General features: G+C 37.4%; 1 protein-coding gene across 2 annotated transcripts in view; it reads left to right on the top strand.

Annotated features, from left to right (window-relative positions):
• Positions 1-11,652, top strand: part of LOC114657851 (polyamine-modulated factor 1-binding protein 1) — a 417,512-nt gene that overhangs the window by 361,604 nt on the left and 44,256 nt on the right. For both annotated transcript variants that reach the window (XM_028809793.2, XM_051932060.1), the window contains exons 31-33: positions 3,967-4,156; positions 7,601-7,754; positions 11,101-11,268. In XM_028809793.2, coding sequence (XP_028665626.1) covers positions 3,967-4,156; positions 7,601-7,754; positions 11,101-11,268 — 512 coding nt within the window. The remainder of the gene's footprint in view (positions 1-3,966; positions 4,157-7,600; positions 7,755-11,100; positions 11,269-11,652) is intronic.

The following is an 11,652-nucleotide window of genomic DNA, read 5'->3' on the forward strand; positions in this document are numbered from 1 at the left end:
TGGTTGGTGGAATTTGCAGTTTTCACTGTTTTCAAGCACATTACAGAGCCCTTTACCTTTGAGCAGAACATGAAGCAGCTTAACCACAATGCACAAATGAGATTCGCTGTGTTGGAAAAGCCCCACACTGCTTGTTTTATAAAGTTGCAGAATCCGCACACATTGTAGCTCCAAGCTCTGTTTTCTAACAGTAGCTGTGCTAAAAAAAAAATCAAAGAATAAAAAATCGTCTTGCCTAATAGCAAAGTTTCTTACAAAAAAAGAAAAATAATAAAACATTTATGTTGCATTTTTATGGCACAGGAAGGGTAATAAAATATTCTCCACTAAGATGAGTATAATATTACATATAATATATGTAACATGTATTTGTTTTATATATATATATATATATATATATATATATATAATATAAGCTTCCTTTTCATAGATTCGGGGGCTAGTAGAGGATCTGCCAATTCTTTGTTCTGAAGAGGTCAGAGCGCAGATCCAGCACAGAAAGATTTTGCTTCCAAAGGAAAAACATTCAGCTGCATATGATTACATAGCTTCTTTCTACTATGCCTGCTAACACTGGGGTTAGTAGAAGGCTTTGAAACGATCCACGGGGAAGCCTGCTATTTCACTGCTGTCAAAATTAGACAGCCTATAACGAGAGCTTTTGTCCTGTGCTGTAGATGAGCATAAAAAACGAAATTGGCATTATTTCCAGAGGTGAAAAACTGGAACAATAAAGATCATCTGATATTTCAGTACCTGCCACCAAGGTGTATATTTGTTGCTTTTCTGTTATTATATGTATTTTTTTGTTTTTATTGTTAGTACTATGCGTAACACCAAAAAAGTGCACTCCTCTGGGCCTCATGAGAACTCTTTAATAAGCTGGCAATCCGGGCACCTGTTTGAATGCTAGTCTGAAATGAAACCTCTCATCAATTCACAGCCCAAGGCCGTGTCACCCACTGGTAGGATCACAACAGACACAATCCTTGACGGGGGAATTTTAAAGCGCATGTTTTTTTTCTCTTTCTTTCTTTCTTTTTTTTTCTGCCGTTTAAAAATTGGACAGTCTTTGAAGTAAAAGGGGATACCTGCATTAAAAAAAAGCAAACAACTCATTGTGGATACAAGCTCAGTCTTTTGGAAATGGCCTTTAGGAAGTCAGACAGAAGTGTCGTGCTCCACACCTAGGCTCATTTTAACAGCAAGTACTATTACCGTTATTCCTGTTCTTTAAAGAGAAAAATAAAAATGTGTCATAACTGGACTTACATGTCTTCATCTCCTCTTTAACATTTTTCATTATTTTATAATGCTTTTATTCCATCCATCCATTCAACCATCCATTATCTGATCCACCTTAAGAATTAAAGAGTTGCTGGGGCCATTGGCTATTTCAGCAGCTGCCAGTGCAAGGCAGGAGCCGACCCAGGTTGTGATAGCAGTCTGTAAATGGGCGTACTCATAATTTTAATCTGCCACCCAGTTTAACACACAGGTGTGTTCAAGAAAAAAAAAACAACCAGTCACAGGGCACAAGGGCAAACTCAGAGACTCATGGGATTTCATCTTAGGTCTCTAAAACTATCTTGACCTCTGAAATGTCCAGTCTTGAAGTATCTGTACTGTTGGTTTGTGTATGTTTTTTTTTAGCTGTGCACAGTTCATTCAAAATCACTTACATATTTCTTTACTAAATATTCTAATTATTAGTGTGTTTTGTTTGTAAGTTAAAGTTTTATTTAGATATAAAGATTTCTAAAAATCCCTGGTATAAAGACATAGACAGTGACAAGTCAATCATTCATTTTCTGAACCTGCTTATTCTAGTATAGACATGTAGGGTCTGTCAGCATTCACTACAAGGCAAGAATCAACCCAGTACAGGGAGCCAATCCCAGTGTACACACAGCTGGTCACTGTTATACAGAATATTATGTTCTGTTTCTCACTAAAATGTCAATTTTACAGGTACCTTTTAAGACCTGTTACATAGTATTCTGAAACCAGCTTAGTTCAATTTAATGTCATACCTTTACAAAGCACACTGTTAATCATCGTTTAATGCACATCTTTGGGATGTGAGAGGAAAACAGGAATACTACAGGGCACAGGACTCTGGACTTATGAGGAAGCACGGCTAGTCACTGTACCAACCTGCCATTTCTTTTGATGATTGTGTTTTTAGAAATTTTGAATAATGCTTTGATATACTGTGTACAGTAGATTTAGTACGTCTCTCAGTTTTTAATATCATAAGAGATTCAGTAAATATATGAGTATTTTCTAGTGTTTCACAGTTTAACCTTTTCATAAAGAAGGATATTGAACAGTATGTTCACTTAGTGCACCATTCACTGTTTACTGAGCCATAGTTATGGGTTCATGATCCCTAGCTGAAATTTCATTTCACTAAAAATGGCACCCACATAGCAACTTTAAATGCTACCTAGCACTTATTACAAGCAGAACGCTTTGACTTCTAAAGTTTGAGCAGGTATAACATTGCCTATACGACTGAAAAAACATGTGCAGATAGCAAAGGTTTCAGATTAGCAAGAATGAATAGCAAGTGAATAAGAATTACCATTTGGATCGAATAAGGATGGGGTGAAAAATTCCACTCTACTTCTTTACTTGTTAAATAATGAGTCCAAATGGTTCATCGCATTATGGATTAGCACAGTATGTGTCAGTGTACAGTATATGCTAGAAGAGGTCAAACTAGCATTTCAAAATATGCAAGTTTGCTTTCCTTTTACATGGTCTTACTCACACAAAAACCCTTTTTAATCAATTTTAGGCTAGGAAGCTTGGGGAAGATTGTATCATATCAATAGCAATGTTTCCATTAGAAAATTTTTATTAGTAGAATGCATTGGTTTTCAATGGGGGGACCCCTCATAGTGGGGTGGGATCAATAAATAATTAAACAATATAAAATAGTATTTTATGATATACAATATATAATTTAAAATAATTTTACAACAAAAAATGGAATACACACCAGTTTGTAATTCAAACACAATAAAAGTATACTCACAAAAAAGGCATACATACAAATTTTAAATTCACATTCAAAAAAGTCATTCCCACTAAAAAGGCATTCTGATTTTTAATCAAAATCACATTTTCTAGCTTGTTGTAATAATTAGGAGGTCTGAACACTTACTTTGAATTATAAGTTAAATTATTGAAAGGGGGTGAGAATTATGGGAATGCATTTGCTTTGGGAGTGAGAGGGTTATAACATTGCTTTCGAAGTGTCAGACTTATGTCTCAAAAAAAAAATCACAATGAGTTTTGGATATAAGGAATGTCACATTTAAGGATCGTGGGTACTTAAATCTTGCCATTTGTCATTCACAAGATCATTTGTAAATTTTTATTACTGTTTCAAAGTAATGTATTGCACCTTTTGTGTAGTGTTAGGGTCCTTTTGGAAGCCATTTGGCATAAACAATGTCAGGGTAAAAACAGGAGTACTGCGTGAAAATAAAAAAAAAAACTATAGGACTCCAACAAGGCCAAATACTGGCCGGTACTGCAATGTGGAAAATGGCGTTAGCAGAATTTTATGAGTCCTGTGGAATTAATGTCAGTCGCGTGACGTTTGGTATTGCAGGGCCAAAATTACTTTGTTACGGTGTGCAATGGGTTTGGATAAAAACAACTCCTGAGAGCTTCATTTAACCATGCATGAAAAAGGTGTGATAAAGGTGTGATATACCAGAAGAGAGGAGGGCCCTGCACAAAGTGGACTGACACAGTGGCTGGAACAATCGTTTCAAATGTGGAAGAAATGACAAGGATGGCTCAGGATCAGACAACATTTCACTCTGTTGTACACAGGGTCACTATGTTTATTTAAACGTATTTAGAAAAGATTGGATTATTGTAAGCCTTAATGTGGCAGAGATCCCCAGATTTATCATATTTACAGTAGTTTCTTGGTTTTCTCCCCAGCACAAGAACTTGCTCGGCAGGAGGAAAAATTAGTTCTAACAGAAGGAGGGCAGCAGAGAGCTCAGGAGCAGCTTGGTGACCGAATAGCTGAGGTTGTACGGCTTGAGCAAGTGGAGAGGAGACTACAGTGTGAACTTCGAATGCTCAGAGACCAAGTCAACACTGCAGAGCAAGAGACAGAGGGACACAGGTAATAAATTAAACAAGCCTCACATAGCAAACAATTTTACTACAAATGTTTCATACAGGCGGCATGGTGGCGCAGTGGGTAGCGCTGCTGCCTCGCAGTTGGGAGACCTGTGGACCTGGGTTCGCTTCCCGGGTCCTCCCTGCGTGGAGTTTGCATGTTCTCCCCGTGTCTGCGTGGTTTTCCTCCCACAGTCCAAAGACATGCAGGTTAGATGGATTGGCGATTCTAAATTGGCCCTAGTGTGTGCTTGGTGTGTGGGTGTGTTTGTGTGTGTCCTGCGGTGGGTTGGCACCCTGCCCGGGATTGGTTCCTGTCTTGTGCCCTGTGTTGGCTGGGATTGGCTCCAGCAGACCCCCGTGACCCTGTGTTCGGATTCAGCGGGTTGGAAAATGGATAGATGGATGTTTCATACATCCTGGAAAACTGCCAGATGGTTCCTGGCCCTCTAGGAGATCTAATCCTTGCTTGTTCCTGTGGGTTTTCCACCATAAGGCTGTTCCCTATATACTGTATGTCTAATGGAAAGCACCAAGGAGTCACTCTAACTACTTGCATAAATAATTTGAAATGGCTCCTCTCTATCCTGAGAAACAGTAGTCCTTCTCCTAGGTTCCTCCCCTATTGCTGAGCTCCTTACCCTATCATGGAGAATTAGCCCAGCAACCCTGTGTAAGAATCTTATTTTGACTGCCTGTCAAAATGCAACCTCATTCTTTCAGCCTCTACCCAGAGGAGGGAAATTTACACTGACTGGTAAATCAAAAGCTTCACTCAAGGACTTGTCTTCCACTTTACTATTCTGGTTTGGTCTACAAAACCTTTTGCTGCTGAACTGATTCATCAGTCAAACACGTTATCACCAGTCCCTTTGCTTGTGAACATGACCTCCAGGTACTTGAAATCATTCACTGACAGTAGCTACTAACTCTTTACCTGAAGTGAACAAGCCACATTGTTCTATTGGGGGGCTATTACCTCAGATTAGGAGGTGCCCGTTCTCATCCTAGCTACATCACACTCAGCTATGAAACATTGCAGTGCACACCGGAGCTCACATTCTGATAAACCAAGAGGGAACATCTGCAAACTGAAAAGATGCAATCCTTCACTCCCCAACATTTATAATCTGCCAGTCCCCAGTAACATTTAACCCTATTTATGATAATCATGAATACCAGAGGGGAGAAGATAAATCTTTGGTGCAGTCCAATGCTCTCATTGAGCAGACTCGACCAGGTATACAAATACAACTTTCATTCTGCAAATACACTGACAGAACAGCATGCAGAAGCATCCCTGTATGCCTGTACTCTTGAAGCTCATCTTAAGCTTTTTCCAAATCCACAAAGAACATGTAGACAGGATTGGTAAATTCCCATGACCCCTCAAAGAGCCATGCAAAGCTAATGAGTTGGTTCATTATTCAATGGCGAAGGCAGAACCTCCATTAATTCTGTTGGATCCGAGGTTTAGCTGTTAGGTTCATTTAATTGCTGAACCTGCTTAGTCCTACTGTAGAGTTATCGCAAAACTGAAAGACGGCACCAGGAAACTAAATACCATTAATTGCATGCCATGTGACAGACTCTGACAGGGCTGGCACTTCACTACAACTAGTACATTTCTCTAGCATTTATGCCTACTCCTGTGCCTTCCTTGTTTGTTGATGAATATCAAACCTTCATAGACGATTCAGCTAGCTGGTAGTTCAGTGATGGAACAGTCATTTGTTGGTGTCCTCTTACAGCAGCATTTAACTTCTACAAATCTGAGAAGTCAGTTGCTTAAAGACCCCTCCAGTAATTCCTTTTCTCCCCAGTGAAATGCCTTAAGGAATTTTCACTGATGGCTTTGTTGGTGATAGAGCTTGGCCCACAGATTTAATCAAGCCATTTAAACCTTGGGCAAGCAGATATCAAAGACTCATTAATTTGTGAGGATTGGGCTTGAAACATATTAGGTTCTTAGTGTTTTCCAAAAACTTTTTTTACCTGGCTTTTTTTTTTTTTACGAAGTCAACCTGAAAAGTCATGTTTTTGTGTTTAAAAATTTAAGGGCAAAAATTATCTGATTACTTGAATCTTCTTTCCATCTTAAAATGCCACCTGTATCTTATTTTTTGGCTATCAATACAAAATGCACACATAAGAAAATGTTAAGCAGATTCCAAATTAACTGAGTTATACATACATGGTTGTGTGGGGTTGCCTAGATAGATATTCAGTCACACAGGGCAAATGTAGAGCCCCATTTAATGTAACCTGCCTGTCTTTAACTTCTCAGAAGGAGATACGGGGAGACCATGCAGATTTCACAGAAAAAACAGTCAGATGTGGGGTTTGAATCTAGGATACTGGACCCCATCTGATGTCATTCGGTCCAGTTTGCTGAATATGCCTTGAATATTTATGAACAAATCACATCTCTGTATACTGAAATGCTCAGATATGTAAAATGAATTAATGAATGATTAAATGAGCTTCTCTTTAATATATTGAACTTAATAGTAACACAATACAGTACACCTATAGCCAAGACATTAAATAATAAACGTTGTATTAATTTTCTGCATCCAATTGTTCTCTTTAAATCTTCTTAAAAAAGGCCAAAAGAATGGATTTCCTTTGCTCCCCATATTGTGTATTTGTAGGTTAAACAACTAAGCATATGTTGCCTGCTCCAAACTACACTATTTATGTTACACTGTTTATGTTAAGTTGTACCAAATCAGAGAATTGTTCTGTTCAATGGCATTTTGTCTCCTGTCTCTTGCATTCCAGCACAAACGTTCACTTTCGGATCATTTAAGGTCAAGACCTAATGTGAAATCACTTGTTTAAATGACATAGCAAAAAGGCATTTGAACATCTTAACCAGTAGCTCGCCAAAGGTCCCTTGTTTAGGCAGTCAGCTCTGAACATTAAATACAGTAGCAGTCTGCCAATATGCATTAAGAAGGATTTGGTAATTAAGTGATAGGCTGAGGATTAAATTGGGTGTTTGTGGGCTGTGAAACCAGCCCAAGGTCCCAGCAGCCATGCAGATAGGGGATTCTAATTGCCTGGGATATTGATTAGGTTGGTGTTGTAGAAGGGGGGGCTGTTGAGGGAATTTGCAGGCTATTGATTAGCTGTTACTGTGGTTGGCTTGACAGGGTGAAGGGATCTGAGGGCTGTTAAGTTTCATGGCTGAATGAAGGAAGTATATAGAATGACACAGACAGCATTGTAACTGTTTTATTTTCGTTTAGACATTGTTTTATTGTTATACAGCATAGCTATTTAGGTTATCTACATGCTTGACAAACATGAACTTGTGCACTTGATTAGCCCAGATTACTACTGTCTTAGTTTTGTAGCACTATATAAGAGAAGTCATGCAATATAATACTAATGTATAACAATATTATCTTACAACACTTTCAAAAATATGTTACCTCTACAGAGGGCTTATTGAAAAGCTGAAAAACGAGGTCATGCAGACTAAGCAAAATTACCAGAATGCTTCGCAAGATATGCTGAGGCACCAGCAAGAAGCTCAAAGATTAGAGCTGGAGCTGGTTGGGAGCAAGGACCAGGTCAGAAATCTGCAACTGCAGGTGAGTAAGAAGAAAGAAGATAAACCAACACGGAGCACAGGTTTTCGTTCTTTCAGTGCCATATAAGAGCTGTGTTTTACAACTTAGAATAAAACATATGTGCCAGCGTTTTTTTTTTTTTTTTTTTTTTTTTAAATGTAGCTCAATAGCTGAAATTCACTACCTAAAATTCAGCAGTCGAGACTTGAAGTTACAATACTTAGCTACCAACTGTAGTTTCTCCTCTTGCTTCCTGCAGAGCTGAATAATTGAACTTTGCATTGCACAGTTACATTTTGTAATAGATTAAATACAAACCAGTAATGATGTGCAGTAATAGAATTGCAGACTAATGTCAAGATCAGCAGTGTTTTTGTTAAGAACTGTCCTCTGCCCAGGTTATGATGTAATCCAGCAGCTTGAATAAAATCCTTGAATTGAAATTTAACTTACTTCTTAAAGAAAATGGAAAAAAGCTCTGTTTTTATCCCAAATGTTTTAATGTCTTATAGCTGTAAATTAGACACATGCCTTTCCATTCTTTGTGTTATTAACTAACGAATTTTCAGCTTTATGCTATCTTATTTTCAGCTATTATTGAGAATTAATTCTATTTTAAAACTGGTTATGTTTATATAGCACTTTTCACGGTAGGTTGCTTAAGAATAGTACACTAATGCTGTAAGGTAAAGGTTGCATGTCAATAAAAAAAATATATAGAAATGATGAAGCAAAACACTCACTTAGAATGTTATTTATTATATTCTTAATATTCTCAAAACCAATTGAAGAAATGGAGAATAAACTAATTGGCCCAGCATGATGTGAAATATAGAAGAAATAACACAGACATTTTAAAATTAATGGCAGCTGACTGCTAAATCCTCCATTGGCAATACTCAATGTGCAAATTTCAGTGGTGTTGCTTAAAGTATTGCCCAGCTGGTACTCTTGATCCTACTGCCATTTCTGTTACTTAGTGTACGTTTTGGCAAGGTTTGGTCAGTTCAGTGTATCAAGTGACGAACTTGGCAAAATAGTAGTCCAACTGTGGACTAGAGGTCATTAACTATGTGTATCAAACACAGAGCTGGGGAAAGGTACCTTTAAAAGTAACTTAGTTTCATTACTCATTGCTGGCAAAAAAAGTAACTAAACATTTTATATAGCTGCTTATTATAAAATGTGATGTGTTTCAAACAGTGCATTACTTTTGTGCTGCTTTTTGTTAGTTTGTATGGAAAACTGTACATTTGCATAGTCAGCATTTGTTATTAAATTCAAACCCATATTTGAACCTTAACGAAACTGACCAGAAACACAGTTAAATTTGATGATTTTTTTGTGTTTCATAAATACATTTTTTGTTCACGTGCTATGAAATAAATAACATTCTTCACCTTTTTCCAACTCTACCCTGAACCCCCAAAGATTCACAGTATGAACAGTGGCCTTTGTGCCACCCAGTCACACTGTTTGAAAATAACTCTAGGTAATAGTTGGATTAAAACTAAACTGACATTTTATTTAAAGGTTTTCATTACTGAATTACACGCAGCACATTCTTTTCTGATTGGCTGAGCCCTGACAAGGATTGTCATACCATTTGCTTCTTAATAATAATACATTTTATTTATACAGCACCTTTCCCACACTGAAGGCACTCTTGTCTTACACCTAAGTGGTGCAACAATAATTATGAGAATCCCTTTAACCATAAACTGGACCAATTAAATTTTCCCTACAGCACATGCAGGATTCAATATATACTTATAAATTTTGTCCAGTTCCTTTCAGCTCATTGCACGCTACTTTCTCAGCTGTCACCATATGGCTGGAGCGCACGCATGTACAATTTTACACCTACAGTAGCAAGCAACATCTTTATTAACAAAGGCGGCAACTCATTTTTTTGAGTGTCAAGAATAAGCTTTCATAGCAATGCATTTTTTTAAAGTAATGTGGGTATTTTTACTTCAGTAAAATAAGTATTGTGACAGGTCAGTCATTACTTTAAAAAGTAATCTGGCTGCATAATGCACATTACTTTTAATTTTCAACTTTTAACGTTACCCCAACACTAGTAACAGAGTCTAAAGGAAAAACAAAAGTGTCATTGCTAAGGATCAAACACCAAGAAGAAAAAAATCAAAAGAATCATGAGTAGCCATAGATTTGTTTTTTTAAATCTAAACACTTTGACACTGACTAAAAGCACCACCATGGTTTATACTAGCAGCATCACAGCATTAGACGTTGCATGACGTAAGTCATTTGACTATCAACTACCGTGGCAGCTGTAAACAATGTGACATTACCCAGGCAGAAGAACAACTGAATAGCCATGTCAATTAAATATCAAAATGGTGTAATGATAAATTCAAATACTTATTTAAAGTAATAATTAATTAAGAAATAAGGAAAATTAGTCAGTATGAATATGAACAGGAATTGATTAAACTAAAATTATTTCCAGTACCTTAGAGTCTTGTTCTGTGCAATAGCAAACAGACATCAATGTCTTAATCCGGGTCCTCTCCTCTTTGTGTGTACCCAGTAGTTCTCTTCAGTTGGGTTTCTACTAATGTGACCAAAAAGGAGCAGTGGCAGCATAGAAAGAGGAGTGCCACTAGTGTAATTTTATAAAAGTATGCATAAAAATATGGAACAGACTGCTATGGGAAAGAGAATAATAATTGAAAAAGCTTAACTGAGCAATTGATTGGGCTCAAATGAGAACCAGAGAGCAGACACAAAACAGATTAAAAGAAAACGGTCAAAAATACAAATTATATTATAGCACAAATGAAAGGAAAAGAACAATAGCATAAAGCAGAGAACAAAGCTCAGAAAAGCTAGGGAAAAGTAATTAACAGAAACCTGGTTAAAATGTTAAGCAATTTACCGTCATACATGGTCATGACTGAGCAACTACCATCACCAGGTAACTGCAAGTTGAGGTGTAGGAACTAATAAGGGGAGAACATGAGATATAAGAAATGGAATGACCTTATAGTATTTTATTACTTCTAGTTACACTTACTACTGCCGCATTTTGGAATAACGTTTAGTATGGAAGGAGAACGTCCCATACTGTCTAAAAATGCAGCATAATATATTGCCATAGTTAACACAAATGAGTGAATGGACATTCCTGTATTAAAAACAGTAAAAAAAAAGGCACACACCTTAGTTGTGAAGGAAGGAAACAAATCTTTAATAAAATTGAGATAAATTCTACATATCCCACTGAAATTAACAACATACATTATCAATGAGCACTTAACTTGTTGCTCATATAGTTGCTGTAGACAGCACAGATGAGCCTTGAACACAGTTGCTTAGATCTTTTTTCATACTTTTTTAGATACAAGATCAGGAAGAGATGGTCTGCCACCTACGAGATGAGCTGGACCGGGAGCAGACTCAGCATAAAGAGTATGTAAAGCACATCCAAAACACAAAAGAGCAAGTGAGCAGCCTGGAGAAGGAAAATGAGGAGTTGAAAGCCAAACTGTCTTCCACAGAGCACCTGGTAAGGCTGGCAGAGCTGGGAGTTGATGATGTTCTGTACATTTTATATATAAGCTCACATAGCTCACCTTACTCAAGAGTAATTACTGCATTTGTAGTGTGTACTCTGTTGGGATTCTGGCTGGCAAGAGATTCACGAAGGTAAGGACAACCAGAATGTCACTGAGAAATTGCTTATGATATCTCCAAAGGAGAGTACAAAACCAGCAATGAGTGAACACCTGTGCATGCCTCTGTTGAAAGACAGAGACCACTAGCTGGTTGACAGATACTGGCATGTGTGGTGCACTAAAACAGAAAGTGCTGCTCTAGGTACATCAGAGGAGGAAAGAGGGAAAGAATGAGTAGCAACTTAGGAGGAAAAAGTCAGTTTTTCCCCAGGATA

The sequence above is a fragment of the Erpetoichthys calabaricus genome, chromosome 9 (genome assembly GCF_900747795.2).
Source record: "Erpetoichthys calabaricus chromosome 9, fErpCal1.3, whole genome shotgun sequence".
NCBI lineage: Eukaryota > Metazoa > Chordata > Cladistia > Polypteriformes > Polypteridae > Erpetoichthys > Erpetoichthys calabaricus.